The 20,147-nt window shown below is 42.1% G+C and overlaps 2 protein-coding genes across 2 annotated transcripts in view; one reads left to right on the top strand and one right to left on the bottom strand.

The window, feature by feature from the left end:
• Nucleotides 1-12,660, top strand: part of LOC124287567 — a 54,002-nt gene extending 41,342 nt beyond the window's left edge. The window contains exons 12-23 of the mRNA XM_046724057.1: nucleotides 163-239; nucleotides 936-1,077; nucleotides 3,939-4,035; nucleotides 4,937-5,141; nucleotides 5,460-5,574; nucleotides 6,424-6,571; nucleotides 6,846-6,942; nucleotides 7,496-7,519; nucleotides 8,120-8,253; nucleotides 8,624-8,780; nucleotides 9,505-9,651; nucleotides 10,178-12,660. Of these exons, the coding sequence (XP_046580013.1) occupies nucleotides 163-239; nucleotides 936-1,077; nucleotides 3,939-4,035; nucleotides 4,937-5,141; nucleotides 5,460-5,574; nucleotides 6,424-6,571; nucleotides 6,846-6,942; nucleotides 7,496-7,519; nucleotides 8,120-8,253; nucleotides 8,624-8,780; nucleotides 9,505-9,651; nucleotides 10,178-10,603 (1,769 nt within the window). The 3' untranslated portion in view covers nucleotides 10,604-12,660. The remainder of the gene's footprint in view (nucleotides 1-162; nucleotides 240-935; nucleotides 1,078-3,938; nucleotides 4,036-4,936; nucleotides 5,142-5,459; nucleotides 5,575-6,423; nucleotides 6,572-6,845; nucleotides 6,943-7,495; nucleotides 7,520-8,119; nucleotides 8,254-8,623; nucleotides 8,781-9,504; nucleotides 9,652-10,177) is intronic.
• Nucleotides 12,661-14,788: 2,128 nt separating this feature from the next.
• LOC124287584 (ubiquitin carboxyl-terminal hydrolase 47-like) overlaps nucleotides 14,789-20,147 on the bottom strand; it is a gene marked incomplete at its 5' end in the record, with an annotated part of 36,549 nt that continues 31,190 nt past the window's right edge. Inside the window, 2 exon segments of the mRNA XM_046724071.1 lie at nucleotides 14,789-18,963; nucleotides 19,940-20,011. Of these exon segments, the coding sequence (XP_046580027.1) occupies nucleotides 18,846-18,963; nucleotides 19,940-20,011 (190 nt within the window).

The raw sequence follows: 20,147 nt of genomic DNA, 5'->3' as shown, positions 1-20,147 counted from the left end.
TTGAGTGAGGGAATATGTGAGAGATTGAGTGTGAATTATTGAAGGTAAGGCTCTTTACTATATTTCGCTGATTTTCCACTATTCCTTTGGCATATGTCTAATTAGGACTTTTTACAAAAAGTCTTTTCCCCTGTGGAAGCTGATGTGTTGTGTCTGTTTCAGATCCCGGCTGTGGTGCTGTTGGCCTGTCTGGCTGCCCTGCTGGGCTTCTGGATGGCTGTGTTACCATGGCATCTCACGTATCCTTCTCCCAGAGGCGGGAACTTTATACATAACTTCATCCTTCTCATTCCGATTCACTGGAAATAATGTTTATGATCCAAAACTGTCTGCCACATGAGATATTGTTTGGGTGAGATCAAACTGTATGTTCTTGGAGGTACAATGTAATTGCATCACAAAGCTGTGCTGACCATGACAATGCCTTCTATAATCAGTAGGTCGCAATCGAATGGCATCACAAAATTATGAGTTTGGTTAGCTGTGATTTGTACACACAACACACTGGCTATTATTGGACATCCAGAGTCATTTGAAAATAGATTCTCTACAAACTAAGTAAGAGTGACAACTGACCACCAGTTGTCATGACAATAAATATGCATGTAATGGAATTGAATCACCTTAGAGAGCTGGCATTTGATTGGCTGTTGTCAAGTTTACTCGAGTGTCTGCCAGATGTTACCCAGAGTTTTAGACTTGCATTGACTAATATTGATATACTAGATATGAGAAATGCTCTGTTGAGATTCTCTATGTTTTCAAACTTGTTAAGAAATCTTAACTGTTCATTTCAAGTTATAACAAAGGCTATGAGCATGAAAGTAATTGCAATGTAAAATTCAGCAAGGTTTTACATGTGACCCGTTGTTCATATCATTGGTCATCTGCTGGCTGGGGTCAATCACATCCATATTTGACCTTGACCTGTCCAGCTTCTATCTGCTGCACAGTGTTCACCTCAACTCTTCTACGTCGTCCTATCTGGCAACTTCGCTGTGTGCCTTCTGTGTATGTACATTGGTTCCCATGGCAACAAGGAGTTGTTCGGCTTCCTGCTGTGTCTTCAGTCAGTGTGTAAGTATTCTATCTGTGACAGTGATGGTATGTTGTGATGGTGATGGTATGTTGTGATGGTGATGGTTGTGACAGTGATGGTATGTTGTGACAGTGATGGTATGTTGTGACAGTGATGGTGATGATGGTATGTTGACAGTGATGGTATGTTGTGATGGTGATGGTATGCTGTGACAGTGATGGTATGCTGTGACAGTGATGGTATGTTGTGATGTGATGGTATGCTGTGACAGTGATGGTATGTTGTGACGGTGATGGTATGCTGTGACAGTGATGGTATGTTGTGACGGTGATGGTATGCTGTGACAGTGATGGTATGTTGTGACGGTGATGGTATGCTGTGACAGTGATGGTATGTTGTGATGGTGATGGTATGCTGTGACAGTGATGGTATGTTGTGATGGTGATGGTATGTTGTAATGGTGATGGTATGCTGTGACAGTGATGGTATGCTGTGACAGTGATGGTATGTAGTGACAGTGATGGTATGCTGTGACAGTGATGGTATGCTGTGAGTGATGGTATGCTGTGACAGTGATGGTATGCTGTGACAGATGATGGTATGATGGTATGTGATGGTGATGGTATGTTGTGATGGTGATGGTATGATGGTATGTGACAGTGATGGTATGGTATGACAGTGATGGTATGCTGTGACAGTGATGGTATGGTGATGGTATGTGACAGTGGTGACAGTGTGGTATGTAGTGTCAGTGATGGTATGCTGTGACAGTGATGGTATGTTGTGACAGTGATGGTATGTTGTGACAGTGATGGTATGTTGTGACAGTGATGGTATGTTGTGACAGTGACGGTGATGGTATGCTGTGACAGTGATGGTATGTTGTGACAGTGATGGTATGTAGTGACAGTGATGGTATGTGGTGACAGTGATGGTATGTATGGCCAGTGCATGCGACAGGTGATGGTATGTTGTGACAGTGATGGTATGTTGTGACAGTGATGGTATGTTGTGACGGTGATGGTATGCTGTGACATGTGATGGTATGTGGTATGTGGTGACAGTGATGGTATGGTATGTGATGGTATGTGACGGTGATGGTATGTTGTGACAGTGATGGTATGTTGTGATGGTGATGGTGTACGGTGGCAGTGATGGTGATGGTATGTTGTGACAGTGATGGTATGCTGTGACAGTGATGGTATGTTGTGACAGTGATGGTATGTGGTGTGACAGTGATGGTATGTAGTGACAGTGATGGTATGTTGTGACAGTGATGGTATGTTGTGACAGTGATGGTATGTAGTGACAGTGATGGTATGCTGTGACAGTGATGGTATGTGGTGACAGTGGTGGTGATGGTATGCTGTGTGTGATGGTATGTGATGATGGTATGTGATGACATGGTATGTTGGTATGTGTGGTATGTAGACAGTGATGGTATGGTATGGTATGTGTGATGGTGATGGTATGTTGTGACAGTGATGGTATGTTGTGACAGTGATGGTATGTGTGTGTATGGTATGTGACAGCGATGGTGATGGTGACAGTGATGGTATGTGGTGACAGTGATGGTATGTGGTGACAGTGATGGTATGTGATGGTGATGGTATGTGGTGACAGTGATGGTATGTGGTGACAGTGATGGTGATGGTATGTGACAGTGATGATGGTATGTTGTGACAGTGATGGTATGTTGTGACAGTGATGGTATGTATGACAGTGATGGTATGTTGTGACAGTGATGGTATGTAGTGACAGTGATGGTATGTTGTGACAGTGATGGTATGTTGTGACAGTGATGGTATGTTGTGACAGTGATGGTATGCTGTGACAGTGATGGTATGTAGTGACAGTGATGGTATGTCAGTGACAGTGATGGTATGCTGTGACAGTGATGGTATGTGGTGACAGTGATGGTATGCTGTGACAGTGATGGTGATGGTGATGCGATGGTATGTAGTGATGGTGATGGTATGTATGACAGTGATGGTATGTGACAGTGATGGTATGCTGTGACAGTGATGGTGATGGTGATGTATGACAGTGATGGTGTGACGGGATGGTATGTAGTGATGGTGTGATGGTATGCTGTGACAGTGACAGTGATGGTATGTTGACATGGTATGTAGTGACAGTGATGGTATGTTGTGATGTGATGGTATGTTGTGATGGTATGTTGTGACAGTGATGGTATGTAGTGACAGTGATGGTATGTGGTGACAGTGATGGTATGCTGTGACAGTGATGGTGATGGTATGTGATGACAGTGATGGTGTGTTGTGACAGGTGATGGTATGTTGTGACAGTGATGGTATGCTGTGACAGTGATGGTATGCCAGACAGGTGATGTGACAGTGATGGTATGTGGTGACAGTGATGGTATGTTGTGATGGTGATGGTATGTTGTGACAGTGATGGTATGTTGTGACAGTGATGGTGATGGTATGTGGTGACAGTGATGGTATGTGGTGACAGTGATGGTATGTTGTGATGGTGATGGTATGTTGTGACAGTGATGGTATGTGAGTGATGGTATGTGGTTGTGGTATGCTGTGACAGTGATGGTGATGACGGTATGTATGTGATGGTGGTATGCTGGTATGTGGTGACAGTGATGGTATGTTGATGGTGATGGTGATGGTATGTTGTGATGTGGTGACAGTGATGGTATGTTGTGACAGTGATGGTATGTTGTGACAGTGATGGTATGATGGTATGTGGTGACAGTGATGGTATGTTGTGACGGTGATGGTATGTTGTGACAGTGATGGTATGCTGTGACAGTGATGGTATGTTGTGACAGTGATGGTATGCTGTGACAGTGATGGTATGTTGTGACAGTGATGGTATGTTGTGACAGTGATGGTATGTTGTGACGGTGGTGTTGCTGTTTCAGTGCTGACGGTGTGTGAGACCGCCCTCCATGATGCTGGCCTGTACAGCGTCTCCCTGTGCGTGATGACTACTGTGTTGGCCACCTACATGCTACAGAGGTGAGACTCTAAGGATAGATGTAAACATTGTGCTATTATGTAAAGGTTATATTAAAAATGTCATACAATATGCAATAAGTAGCAGTTAGATATCTTCAGAAAGTTTTGCAATTGATAAGAAATTGTAACTGTTCTGATGTCATGAGAAAATTGATTTTCATTTGAATTTTCTTGAATGATTCTTCTCCAAAGTATAAAAAAAATCTGTCTGTAATACCAGTATATTAATTGAAGCAAACACGGTTAATTGTTGGTGAAACTGACTGATGGTAATTAAGTTCTTTCAGTTGGGCCTAAACATCATTCATTAGTGATATTTGGATCTGTATGGGATTTCTGTGGATGAACTATATCAGATAGTGCACCCAACAGAGTTCATTTACCGAAGGTCTATTACATGATGATAAATAGAGCATCACATGGGAATTTATGAATAGTTTAGTTTAGTGATCAGAAGTTCGATGGAATGGATTCTAATAGGTCTCTAAACTTGTGTGTAGATGGGTTCGCTTCTTCTGTTTTCTGACGACCCATGAAGATCCGGAATTTATCTTCAATAAACCATGCTTGTCGTAAGAGGCAACTAACAGGATTGGGTCGTCAGGCTCGCTGGCTTGGTTGACACATGTCATCGGTTCCCAATTGTGCAGATCGATGCTCATGCTGTTGATCACTGGATTGTCTGGTCCGGACTTAATTATTTACAGACTGCCGCCAAGAACTGGAATATTGCTGAGTTCAGCGTAAAACTCAACTCAACTCACTCACTCACTCTATTTTCTTACATTTTTCTGCAACTGATGTGTTTCCATGTGACAGTGCATCGTTGCTGTGGGTTTTCTTCATGTACCCCTCCTGCTGGTTTCTCTCTACATGCTGCCATGGTTTCATGTTTCTCCAGACTTCATCATTCAGACAAGGTTTGGCTGGGCTCGGTGCTGTTCTCGTCATCTGTCCACATCACCAAGGGGGTGTCATGTCTGCTGACAGAGCTCGTTCTGAAGGACAAACTGGGCCTGTTGAACCATGCCGGCCTCTTCCTGCTCACATACGCCATCTTACAAAGTTTCGTGTATGAACCCCGAGAAGCAGTTCCGCTAAATGAGGTAGAGGTGAACACACTGAATTGAAAACAGACTAACGCTAGATTGTTTTTGTGGTTTCGTGAATAGAGCTTGACAAACTAAAAACTTTAATAGGCGATGCTCGGAGTCAATATACTGGGGTCTGAATGTGATAGCCAGGTTGAAATCAGCATGGTATCTGAGCAGGCTAGCACTATGAGATGGCATTAATCAGGGTTAATATAAACATCCACTTCCACACCCAGATGCATTTGCTGAGAGTTTTGCTTGTGTTATGTGATCATGCATTGACTGACTGTAGGTGTCGAGTGTGTCAGTACCTGAGTGGTGTTGTTCCAGGCCGCCAGGAACCTGGTCTTCCTGTTGGTGTCGCTTGCCTTGAACACGTTCCCGGTCCTCACAGTCCTGTGCTACAACCTGTGGCAAGACATTCCTACCTACACAGACCTCATAGGTAAGTCAGTACAACAGGTGTCTCGTGTCATAGAGGTGTGATCTCCACATGTCCTTGTGTCACCTATTAGCTATCTGCTCAGGTGTCCTTGTATCACCTAGGTGTTACCCATACATGTGTCCATGTGTCATCCAGTTATCACAGGTGTTACATAAATATGTGTCAATGTTTCACCCAGGCATTATATATACATGTGTTATCCAGTTATTATCACAGGTGTTACATATACATGTGTCACCCAGGTGTTACCTGTACACGTGCCCATACATCACTCAGGTGTTATCTGTTCATGTGTCCATGTGTCTCCCAGGTGTTATATGTACATGTGTCTCCCAGGTGTTATCCATACATGTGTCAGTGTGTTTCCCAGGTGTTATATGTACACGTGCCCATGCATCACTCAGGTGTTATCTGTTCATGTGTCCATGTGTCTCCCAGGTGTTATATGTACATGTGTCTCCCAGGTGTTATCCATACATGTGTCTCCCACGTGTTCAATGTACATGTGTCATGTGTCTCCCAGGTGTTATATGCACATGTGTCTCCAATGTGTTATCCGTACATGTGTCTCCCAGGTGTTATATGTACATGTGTCTGCCAGGTGTTATCTACACACTTGTCTCCCAGGTGTTACCGTTATATCTGTCCATGTGTCTCCCAGGTGTTATATGTACATGTGTTGTGTCTCCCAGGTGTTATATGTACATGTGTTGTGTCTCCCAGGTGTTATCTGTACATGTGTTTCCCAGGTGTTCTATGTACATGTGTCCATGTGTCTTCAAAGTGTTATCTGTATATGTGTCCATGTGTCTCCCAGGTGTTATCTGTACATGTGGCCATGTGTTATAGGTATGTGGGCACTGGTGGGCGGGTTGCTGGTGCTGCTGTTTGCCCAGGTGCACAGCGAGGTGGTGTCTGAGATCCACCTGACCGGCCTCCTGATGTCCATGGTGGGCGGTGTCATACTGGCACTTCAGCCACAGTTCCAGCTGTCCATGTGAGTGGGCCTATACAAACATAAGTCATAGTGACATAGGTTGGAAAAGAAAGACATTTAAATAATACCAAGAAATGCAAATGTCTTGCATATATACTGCTAAACAAAGATATAAAGAACCACCTGATTCTTCCATATGACTTGTTAATCTGATAATCTTAGAAAAATACCATGTCTAGAAGTAGAGACAGAATTTTCTTGCCTCTAGCTGATACTTCCTGTCAACTCCTGATTCACTTCCTGTCAACTCCTGATTCACTTCCTGTCAATCCAGGTTGCCTGTCAAGGAGATCCTCCTTGTTGTAATGGTGATCCTCACAACCAGCTGTGGGGTGACAGTTCCACTGGCCTCAGGACTCCTGAGAATTGTTGTATGTCAATATATACCACACTGGCCTATAAAGTCACAGGGGTATGCAGGACTGTGTTCATGGTGAGAATCATGTGTCAATATATACTGGCCTATAAAGTGAGAGCAGTAGGCAGCCCAGTGTCAGGACTGTGTTCATGGTGAGAATCATTATGTGTTGTATGTCAATATATACTCACACTGGCCTATAAAGTATGGAGGAGCAGTAGGTTAGCCCAGTGTCAGGACTGTGTTGATGGTGAGAATCATTATGTGTTGTATGCCAATATATACTCACACTGGCCTATAAAGTATGGAGGAGCAGTAGGGTAGCCCAGTGTCAGGACTGTGTTGATGGTGAGAATCATTATGTGTAGTCAATATATACTCATATAAAGTATGGAGTCAGTAGGGTAGCCCAGTGTCAGGACTGTGTTCGTATGGAGGATCGTAGGGTAGCCCAGTGTCAGGACTGTGTCCAGTGTCAGGACTGTGTTCATGGTGAGAATCATTATGTGTTGTATGTCAATATATACTCACACTGGCCTATAAAGTATGGAGGAGCAGTAGGGTAGCCCAGTGTCAGGACTGTGTTCATGGTGAGAATCATTATGTGTAGTATGTCAATATATACTCACACTGGCCTATAAAGTATGGAGGAGCAGTAGGGTAGCCCAGTGTCAGGACTGTGTCACAATATATACTCACACTGGCCTATAAAGTATGGAGGAGCAGTAGGGTAGCCCAGTGTCAGGACTGTGTTGATGGTGAGAATCATTATGTGTTGTATGTCAATATATGGAGGAGCAGTAGGTGTAGCCCAGTGTCAGGACTGTGTTGATGGTGACATGGATGTCAATATATACTCACACTGGCCTATAAAGTATGGAGGAGCGGTAGGGTAGCCCAGTGGTTCAGGTGTTCACTCATCACACTGAAGTTCTATGTTCAATTCTCTACATGGATATAAGATGTGAAGCCCGTTTCTAGTGTATCCAGCTGGAATATTATTAAAACAGGCATAAAACCGTATTCACTCTCTATATATTTTCTCTCCTCCCTCCAGCTGAAGTGTACTTGTAACAAATATTAAGTGTAATGACTTTATGGGTTGATTTATCTCTGACAAAGCTTATATGCTGTCTGTGTGGGAAGAACATTCGTGTCAGCCGTGACTGACTGCTGTTGTGTGTTGCCAGCTGTATGGCGACTTTCCGTCTGCCGTCCACATCCCTCTGTACCTGGTCCAGTCTGCCGCCATCATCACAGTGCTCATCCTCTACAGCAAGGCAGATACTATTCACCAGCAGACAGATAACATTGTCATGGGCAGGTCAGTGTCAGTTCTAGAACTCCTCAACAGGTCAATATATACTCAGCATATGAAGGATCAAATAGATCTGGGGCGGTGGGGTAGCCTAGTGGTTAAAGCGTTTGCTTATCACTTTGACCTGTGTTTGATTCCTCACATGGGTATAATGTGTGATTACAATTTCTGGTGTCCTCGGACATGATATTGCTGGAATATTGCCAAAAGTGGCATAAAACCAAACTGACTCACTCACTACTCGACATCTATCACTGAATTGTCTGATTCACATATTTACAAAACCAACAAACAATAGTTCTGTATGATATATTTCAAACAATTATATTTTGTAAGCTTATCATACATAACTCATGTTTCTCTGTTTCTCCTCTAGTTGTATTCTGTCTGCTGTCTCAATGGCGATAGTGTTTGGCCTTGACCTTGCTGTCTTACAAACCAAGGTCACAACCTCTTCACTTCCTGTGTTGAAAGGCATGATGGGTACAACAGTGTGTCTCAGTATTCTCATGAAGCTGCTGGCTGCCAAGCAGGTAAGTAATGTTATATCCATGGTGAAATGTGATTTCACCTAAGGGACCGTTCATAATATATGGACCGCCTCCGTGGTGTAGTGGTTAGAGCGTCCGCCCAGAGAGCGGAAGGTCGTGGTCCCTGCCTGGCGCGCGGCATTAATGGGTACAACAAGGACTGGTCGGCTCGGAGTCCGTATAATGTGTCTGAGTGGGGTATTCATGCTTCACTGCGGCATGGTATCTCAGTGAGCTAGCACTATAAAAGCAGCATAAGTCTGGGCTAGTACAAGCAGCCGCACATACACACACACACACATGCACGTCGTCATATGAGCGAAATATTCTCAAGCATGACGTTAAACCCAATTTGACCTCACCTCATAATTTATGGTGTGTGTGTGTGTGTGTGTGTGTGTGTGTGTGTCACCATTTTGAGAGAGAGAGAGAGAGAGAGAGAGAGAGTAGAGAGAGAGAGAATAATGATTGGGGGTGGTCACTATTTTTATTTTGGTCGGGTCATCAATTTTGTTGACATGTACTAGGGGATCAGCAATTTTTAGGGGGAATAATGTTTAAAAATTATGCTTAAACATTATGAGAAGGGAGGGGGTCATTGGGTTTGTACATGATAATAAATTGTGAACGGTCCCTTACAAGTTTAAAATGAGCACATTGCTATGGAAACTCAAGAATGATGTATAAATGTGTTCTGTCCACACTAAGTCAATGGTGTCTGTTGCAGGGTCCTGATTTCATCCCCGTGGCATCGCACACAAAGGATACCAAAGAAAAGCCACGACTGCCCCTTGTGAGCAACATTGTCACTATCGCCGCTTTCCCTCTGCTGTGTCTGCAGGGGCCCACTGAAGGTTTTCTTCATGATATGTGGGTAAGTGGGGCCCTCTAAGGCTTTTCTTCATGTGTGGATAAGTGGGGGCCTTGAGGGTTTTCTTCATGTTATGTGGTAAGTGGGGCTCATTGAGGGCTTTCTTTATGATGTGTGGATAAGTGGGGGCCCTCTAAGGCTTTTCTTCATATGTGGGTAAGTGGGGCCCATTGAGGGTTTTCTTCATTTTATGTGGGAAAATAGATGCTCCAAGGTGGTGACAAGAATAGAATACAGAAAATGAAATACATATTGTTTTCAGTTATGTTTCTTCCAATTCTACTTTTCCAGTTTGTCTCGTTCTGCAGTGCCCCAGCTATAGTTTGCTCCATTGTTCCTTTGTTCCACAGGGGGCGGTGAGATAGCCCAGTGGTTAAAGCGTTTGCTCAACACGCCGAAGACACAGGTTCGATTCCACACATGGGTATATTGTGTGAAGCCCATTTCTGGTGTCCCCTGCCATGATATTGCTAAAAGCGGCGTAAAACCAAACTCACTCACTCACACCTGTTCCAATCTTATGTTTCAGTGCTGTGGCGCCTCGCTTATATTCTTCTGTCTACATCGAGACTTCCAGTTCCTCATCAGTCTGAGAGACCACAACCACAGGACACCCACAATCCTCTCCTCTATAGCAGTTCTGGTTCTCGCCTCCGTCTACAGAAGCAGTTTGTGGCAGGGTGATGTAGTCAACATCTTGTGGGGATGCTCGGAAATCATCTTCCTAATCGGCACATTCCCAGTGTATATAGTGTTGTGGGGAGTTCTCTGGAAGAATGAAATCATCTCGGAGAATATGGTTGTTTTTACAATGCCATTGAATGGCTTCATGTATTTAGTTGGGACTACTTATTCCATCTGGGCAGTGGCTACGTATGGCCTGCTGGCGGGGACGTGGATGATGGTGTACAAGCTTCCTATGGTTCCATATGCGATGCAGTACCAACCGAGCTGACCCAGAACAGGTGCTGAGTGACATTGTTTCATTACATATCTTTTTAAAATGTTGCCTTTTGTAGTTCTTTAATACATTTGTATATTTTCACACACTCACACCTTGAACTGTTGTGCTTACTGTGTGTGTGAAAGGGTAAGGCAGTGGACCACGTCAGAGCTTGGACATGTTTGTGGGTCGTCTTCAAGGTTGCTTCAGCCGCATCATCAGAAAGCTGTCCTCTGCCAATCCGTCCATTGTAGGTCTATTGAGATGTATCCACTTTCTGTGAGTCTGTTAATTAAGATAAGATTTTGGAGAAATCGGCTCTGATTGAGCACATTATTGTTTAAATCATTTTTGTTCATTAATTCATGGTCAAAGTGAATGTCTTTTGTGAAGTGCACATTAAGTGTAATGTACTAAGTAAGCTCAGTGCATGTTTTGATATTTTAGCATGCTACGATCTTGTCGCCTCTTTAATCTAGTCGTATTACTTTATCAACATCTGTTGACACTGAAGAATGTCATAACTGCATCAGTGTCCAGCTTGAAGTTTATGCTATTACAATTATTATTTGTCTCATTCATTTATGTTCAGAGTGAAATATATTTTGCTCAGTCCTAATTAAAATGATGTATACTCAATAAAAAAAATAGACAGTAAAAATAATGAAAAGAGCCATAATAAATGATTAGCATCCAGAGGATTCATCTGACTCCACATTCCACAGCAAGATATATTTTCATCTCATAGTGGGACAAGTTAGGACTTTACCTTGTTGGTGATATATCAAACAGAACATGTTGAGTTGGGAATGACTTAGTCTGTCACAGGAAGGTAGAGAGTTTTATGGATGTAAGCTACTATGAGGGACACATCACAGGAAGGTTGTGTTGGTGTGGTGAGTGGACAATGAAACACGCTCCTCCCCGGGGAAGTTGGTCTGATCATGGAGACTGACCTGTCGACTGTCTGTAGCCAGTCTCCATCACAATATGTTATTTGTTGAAAGCCTAATGTGTTATGGATGTTAAAGTGTTGACAGTTGACCTGTTATATCTATAGAGAGCCAACAGTTAGGAATGTGCCATAATATTGAAAAAGTCTTCTTTCCAAGGTATAGTGCTCTGTAGCTAATAGGGTAAGACTTCTGCCCATATCCCCCCTAAATTTTAACAATGAAGAAAAATTTCTTTGAGTGGCATTTTTAGAAGTTGGATATATCTTTCAGTATGTTAAGATACAATTAAAGAAACATGTTAAAACTCATTGCTATCAGATGAGGAATATATATTCTGGTGATATGATTTGACTAGAATGAAATTTAAGGGGGGATACGGGTGGGCGAGTCTTTCTGCTCATAGATCAGAGAGGTCATACAAGGGTGATAGGATCAGAAGCGTCACATAAATCAGACTTTCATAAATCAACTTTCTCTCTGCCTGTACTTTGTTACATTATGGTTTGTGCAGAAATGTCTGAACAATGAGCAAAATATTTTTTCACTATGACTACCATGTTTCAAATCTGATCAAATTTAAGCTTTTTATTCTGAGAGATGATATTTAAAAGACCTGGCCTGGGTTTTATTCCATTTACAGTGTAAACCATTCTTGTTGTCCTCCAGCTGCGGCTGCAAGTACTGGGTTTGATTCCCCATTTGGGATGCATGTGTAAACCCATCCTTCTCTCCCTACAACTGGAGTATTGCTACAAGCAGAAAAACCCCAAACATTTTCATTCCTTCACCAACAATGTTGACAGCATTTTAGGTGTTGCCACCAGATCTCACTAATCAAAGATGGCTGCCATGGCACACATTGTTATAAATACCATTTACTTTTTCACCATAATCTTTGTAATTCTATCAGTCATTTCTACATAGTCACTCACTTCTGCATGAAGATTAGTAATCCCCTACACCAGGAGGGGAATAACATTCATAATTACCCTGAGGTTGGAGAAGTCCCTGTTATATATCATCTGTGATCATCCAGACTGACATCGCGGAGTCTTGTCCTGCAGCCCATGTCAGTTAATACCAATGTCTTACAAAATAAAACTCACTCTCTCAGATTTCTTTCTGTTCTTGATTCCAGTACATGTTATAGTCAGATATGTAGCACCATGTAATGGTGGTTCTCTTCCAGAATACTGAATGATAATTGGATCCTCCGTGGCGATTCATGTTAGAACTGGGCCTAGCATACTGATCTGGTGTATCACAGAGGTGACAGAACAGATGTCCTGGTGAGGTTTATGTCTTGGTTGACAGTGTGCCATCATGACAGGTCACTGCTCACATCAATCACTGGATTGTATGGTCTGTGCAATATGAAGTGGTGAAGCTGAAAGATATTGATGAGACAGAAGAGACAACAGTATTTTCACAAATATTTTTTATTGGCTTGTAGAAACAAGACAGTTTCTATGCCCTGATGGTGAAGGCGACTGCTGGGCAACTGTGGCTATGTACATTACAGGAAAGTTTTTACAACCAATCAATCCCTGGGTCGGGAGGGGATGCAACGATATTGATCACCTACCCTTCGATGGAAGGGGACACACCGATATCAATCATCTACCCTTGACTGAAGGGGACATAATGATATCAATCAACTACCCTTGATTGAAGGGGACATAATGATATCAATCACCCGCCTTTGAGATCAATAATTTGCCCTTCGATGGAAGGGGATACATTGATGTCAATGAACCACCCTTTAAGGAAGGGGATATTGATATCAATCGTCATCCCTGGAATTCAAGGGGACATATTGGTATCAATCATCATCCCTGGAATTCAAGGGGACATATCGATATCAATCTTCATCCCTGGAATTCAAGGGGACATATTGGTATCAATCATCATCCCTGGAATTCAAGGGGATATATTGGTATCAATCGTCATCCCTGGAATTCAAGGGGACATATCTATATCAATCTTCATCCCTGATTCATCAATCTTCATCCCTGAATTCATCCATCCCTGGAATTCAAGGGGACATATTGGTATCAATCATCATCCCTGGAATTCAAGGGGATATATTGGTATCAATCATCATCCCTGGAATTCAAGGGGATATATTGGTATCAATCATCATCCCTGGAATTCAAGGGGACATATTGGTATCAATCGTCATCCCTGGAATTCAAGGGGACATATTGGTATCAATCATCATCCCTGGAATTCAAGAGGACATATTGGTATCAATTGTCATCCCTGGAATTCAAGGGGACATATTGATATCAATCATCATCCCTGGAATTCAAGGGGACATATTGGTATCAATCGTCATCCCTGGAATTCAAGGGGACATATTGGTATCAATCATCATCCCTGGAATTCAAGGGGACATATTGGTATCAATCGTCATCCCTGGAATTCAAGGGGACATATTGGTATCAATCGTCATCCCTGGAATTCAAGGGGACATATTGGTATCAATCGTCATCCCTGGAATTCAAGAGGACATATCGATATCAATCGTCATCCCTGGAATTCAAGGGGACATCATGGTATCAATCGTCATCCCTGGAATTCATGGGGACATATTGGTATCAATCGTCATCACTGGAATTCAAGGGGACATAATGGTATCAATCGTCATCCCTGGAATTCAAGGAGACATATTGGTATCAATCATCATCCCTGGAATTCAAGGGGACATAATGGTATCAATCGTCCAGCCTGGCTACAGGGCATCCCACAACCACTCCTCCACTTGCCACTGTCCGCCATCTGTCTCCAGTGGAGGGCATCCCCACAATCAATGGCCCACTCTAGGTACGGTAGGCATACTACACAACTGGGCCCCTTTGTGCAACATTTACAAAATTAACCCTTCATGCATCATGTACAGGACCTGCATCTCCACCAACATTCAACAGTGACACCATTGATACAGTGGAATTCATAAATACAGCCTTAGAGGTCAGTCTGTTAAGGATCTCTTTTACCAATACTCTCCCAAACTGTCACTGTTCTGTGTTCTCCACCTGCTTGTCTATGAGACACACGAGTGGGGGTGCATGACCGGCACCCTCCTGACAGTTGTCAGCCAATTAGTTTTGTTTACAAGCAGTCGAGACATGGCAGATCTACATGTACATCTTAGCACTTTCAACACAGGGTAACAGGGCTGGTACACAGGCATATGTACAGTCTTATAAATCTTAGCAACAAAATAACAACTTAAGTGTTCAACAAATTAAACTTCATATCTCTGTAGTGTGTTTACAAACTACCTTAAACAGAGGAAATGGTTAATTGAAAAGCTCACTATGGAAACATCGTCTACAACAATGTTTGTAGTGTCATGAACATCCACGCATAAACCAAGAACATATTGCAACCATGACGACCGACTTGTTATAGCACTCTTGTTGACAAGGTAACATAATTTATAAACAATATGGTATTTCACACTACCAAATACTCTTTTCACAAAAATATGTAACATGCACTGAAAAATGGGTTCAAGCTTATTTCAGACTAGGATTATCAAAACATCAGCAGTTATGTCCCTTTGCTGAAAGCCCTGTTTGACAAGTACACAAACCCACACAATTGACAGTGAAACACTTACAGCAATATTGTGTTCCATGCACAACTTGTCTAAGTTAAATATTGGTGTCCAAAATCAGCATCAAATTATTGGCATCTAGAAAAGTCCAAAACAAAAGATAACTCATTCAATGAAATCAATTAGTGCTTGAAAACTTAATGTTGGTGAGTTTGTGATTGGGACAGGTTTCTGCCTGATGCAAGATACACAATCACATACATCCCTGGTATAAACAGCTGTGTATGATATGAAGCAAGCTACACTCCATGAACACTTCCCTCAATAGTTACACAGCTTGGGAAAACCAATATAGTATAGATCGGTAAGTCATTCTTCAAGGGACTGTTTCATTTCAAAGCTTCCTTTAAGGCCAGACCAATTCATAATCTTGTTTTAAAGATTTCCTTGGTCAAAATGACAAAAGATGCATCATACTCTATCATAATTGAAACCACTTGGATATTAATCTGATGTCAGGAGGTAGAAAATGAGCTTAGGTCAACGCTACTAAAGCCTTTTTGACAGATATAATGTAAACGTATAAATGATATACCCCTAATGTTTTCTGCAAAACTATTTGTAATACACATTATGAAGTACAGACCTCCTGTGAAATTAGGGTCTTTGTACGGTGCACTCATAGACATGGTCTGGGATTGCTTAATACAGCAAATACAATGTATACAGAAAGAAACAAAGTATGCAAATACAGTATAATTTCAATCAAATATATCATCTTTGTTAACTATATTTTCTTATTGTTTTCAAAAGTTATGCGTGTACAACAAGAACAAAACTGTGTCTGGCCTAGACAATATCAGTCATTCCTTCAGTTTTACTTACATATGTGTTGATCGGCTTTAGACAGTGGGTGGATTTTCATAAAACTGAACAACATAAAATACTGTGCATTCATGGTCTCTTCAGAAAATCAACACAATTTATTACCTGGGTCAAAATCCTGCTTGTTTGTTTCCTCTGTGAGAAGTCTTACGAATACAATACAATTCCTTTAGAAAGTACCACAACAGCATCAATATCAAATATCCCTACCTGCAGTCACACTCCGAGGCCATATCTCAGTATGTACATACAACAAATCCCACATACATATATCTCACAAAATATTTGATTTAATCAACTGGAATTGTGAACCCTTGAACCAAATAGTGTCCAAAACATTGTGGACACTTGAACCAGTTTGTGCCCAGAACATAGGGAGAACCCCACGGAGGCATGTACAGACCGGGTGTCTTGCCCTCAAGCCTGTCTCCCTGTCCTGGTGTACACACAGGTTATACACATCAACTGTACACACAGACCCACGGAGACATGTACAGACCGCGTGTCTTGCCCTCAAGCCTGTCTCCCTGTCCTGGTGTACACACAGGTTATACACATCAACTGTACACATTGGACACATATCACATACTACCTTGATTCCATCAAGCCAATGGCTGGACAGGGATTCCCTATCCTTTTTGTTTTATCTTCAAAGTCACAATATTTTAAATACAAACGAGCAAGTGTGCAGCCCCATTATATGGAGGGATGGCCTATGGATTCTGAATGAAGTCCTAATGTTTCTGGTGGTTAGTAAGTAGAAGTTGAGAATTGAGCAAACACACTGTCATCTTGATAACGCATACTGATCTCTGCCTCATCACGTTATGATGAAAATACTTGTGTTCTAATGAATTCAGTTAACACTACTGTTAGTTAAAAATCACACAGATTTGTAAATATTCCTTGATGAACTTTTGCAACATGGCTTTTAAAGAACACCTCCAAATGCCATTGTAATGGTCATATGCAAAATCAGGATCTGCTAATTCCTTACATGCGTATATTACGTGACAACTGTCATAAAAAATGGATGTCCCTCTCCAGCCTACATCATCATCATCATCATCATCATCATCATCATCATCATCATCACAGTTTCTCCTTATGATTATGGACATAGCAGCTATTAACAAAGAGACATTTCTAGGTTGAGAAAAGACCTAGCTATGTGCTAGATGTGGTTATATTGGACACACATGAGATCTGTGAATAGTTGCACCAGGGTAGAAACGACAAGCTACATTCACTGCTGCCACCTTCAGGGCGGAACCCTGGTCTTTACCCTGTGTGTGTGGACATCATCACTGTCATGGCGGCAGCAGCAATAGATACAGTACAAGCAGTAGCTGTTATTCAAGTTGCTGTTGCTGTATTGTTTTTGTGGAAGCAGAGCCAGAATATGTCCAGTGTCATGTCCAGGGTTTGCATGCACACTGTAGTCAAAGCACTACTGCTACTATAAGCCAGTGTTAAAGTATACAAGTCATAATAGTCCTAGTGCTGTAGTCTCTGCAAGGGGCAGGTACTCCCACACATCTAATGAACAATTTCATCTCAAAGTTAAGAGCAGTGTTTCATGTCTGAATCTGACAATGACAACATTATCCAAATGTTTGCAAGTTTCTGTTTGATTTAACAAATGTCTCTCAGAGCTCAAATGCCCTTTTATTACACATATGTTCGGACATCTGCAGAGACACTGCTTCCCTGACAACCGACAACACATGGGGAAGACTTCTCCACACATACCTGGCTTCCATCACCACACATATATACTACTTCCCTGACAACAAATACAGGACTTCTTCACCAAGTACCTGGCAGCTTCAATACCGATTCCCTGACGATGTATTGATTGACAACGCGGAAGGAGACTTCACCACAAAGTGATTGTCTAGACAACAATCAGTAGAAATACTGCTTTCCCTGACAACATGGACAGAAGACTTCTCCACAACCTGACCTCCAATCTGGAAGGAAGTCAATTGTAGCAGGTATACTGCTTCCCTAACAACTAGCTGTCAACAAAGCTTGCAGACTTCTGTACATGTGACTGGCGTCACCTCACAATTGCCTACAATCTCCACTACACATGCCTATGACTGAATAATCTTTGTCTTATCCGAGGGCTGTCGGCCATCAACTTTGGTTCAAATCTTCCTCCACGAGGGTTACTAGTTCTCTTTTTATAAGGACAATTTGTTGCAATATTTCTACCAACAATTTAACAGTAGGTGTATTAGATCACACAGAATTGGCCTGTTGTAGCACAGCCATCTGACGATGCTTCAGTATTGACTTGTATACAGTGACGTCTGTCCTCACACACCTGTAGCATCCAGCCAGTGGCATCCAGTCTCATGCTGGCTCGTCAGCTTCGGACCCCCAGGTAAGCAACAGAGAGTGAAATACAGCCAAGCCAACAAATGATTTCAAGCTTGAAAGAACAAATAGGAAGAACATTTGGTTCTTTACTAACTTTAAAGCTTGATTGATATATCAGCACTCCATGAAGAAGGGCACTGCAGCAGAAACTTCTCCAGATCCTTAGTTGAGCCAGGGAGTTAAGTAACACAATTTACCATTATTAAAATCACCAAATGAACAATGTGTGGAAAACTCACACATTTTGGATGAATTCTATGAATTATTGTAACTATGTCATGCCATCATGCTTTTGGTTGTACAGTTAAAAATGTCCTCCTGCAGATGACAGAGCACTTCTGACCACTGTTGGTTTACTGGGGACAACAGAGACTTTCCACAGGGAGACATAACATCCACACACACGGAGGGCACAAATGGTCGATTACGGGAACCAGTACTGAGAATCAAGGGGACACAATCAGTCCAGATCTGGCGAGGACTTGCTGCTTGAAGGAGGGTTATCTTCTCCTGTGTAGATCTTCAGAGCTTTCTCTTTACGAGGTGAGTAAGTCAGCCTCTGACTGGAGCGAGATATTCTGTAAAAATTCAACCCAAGATTAATTCAACAACTGATTTGTGTGTGTGGCTGTAGCTAATCTGTGATGACATGAACATCTTTATCCAATAACCTAACACGGATGCTATCAAGAGTGACATCAATAAAATGTTTCACATAAAAAAGTATTTTATCATAATTATCCTATAATTATACAGTCATTCCTTGCAATAATGCCCTGCACAATACCATGGTCTGGTGTAAACCATGGGGGGAATCAATGGCTCCCATAACATGATTTCCAGCTGAGTTGATAATACAAATGCATGCTGTAATGTTTCTCTCTACATATATTACAATGCCTAGCATAACAGGAACTGCAAATAAACTGGTGAATGATCATGTCTAGTGATAATTGCTTGCCAGATTCCTATTTACATTTACAAAGTTTGCATCTTTACCTCTGACGATAGACATAGTTTTGACTGGACCCAATACACAAAATAGCACTTATGCTATGCACAAGGAATAATAATAATAATGTGTCCATCTATATAGCGCCATACTCCACACTAGGTATGCTCATAGCGCTAACAATCAAGGCACAGCACATTATTTCCCCGTATAACCCAAGCTGCCTGTTAGGCGCTAGAAGGTTATAGTCATATGACTTTTTCCACCGGGTACCCATTTTCCTGCTGGGTGAACAGAGACAATTTTGAACAAACTCACTTGCCTAAGGTGAGACCACATGTGTCACATGTGTTTCGTTGTGGGGCAGGACTCAAGTCCTAGAAACTCTCAGGAGTCGAGCTGCCAAACACGGTCACCCACCCAAGGACTCTCCGAGCTCGACGCTGCTTAATTTCATCGATTTGTGACCTGAGCTTTGAGCACAGGACCACGCGCCTTGGTCTATATTCCATGTTAATGGGTGTGGGTGTGGGTATGGGTGTGGGGGTCATCCATGGACCCGGAGACGTGTGTTAGGGCAGGGAATGACGGTATAACAATACCTGATATTTTCTTTCTGCTGAATTTCCTTCTTCTTTTCTTCAGAGAGCTCCATTATTTCTTCAGCCTTATCCCTGAAACATGAAGACAGTATATGAGACTGGCATTTTTACAATCACAAATTGAAGTCAGTACTGAATCTGCTGGGATTTGAATTTCATCCTCTATTTACAAAGTACACATTATACCTTGGGCTTGTGTCCTTTTAAC

This window comes from Haliotis rubra, unplaced genomic scaffold (assembly GCF_003918875.1).
Source record: "Haliotis rubra isolate DU_JTF1 unplaced genomic scaffold, ASM391887v1 Scf401, whole genome shotgun sequence".
Taxonomy (NCBI): Eukaryota; Metazoa; Mollusca; class Gastropoda; order Lepetellida; family Haliotidae; genus Haliotis; species Haliotis rubra.
Note: the sequence above shows the minus strand (reverse complement) of the source record. Positions and strands in the feature narration are given on the sequence as shown.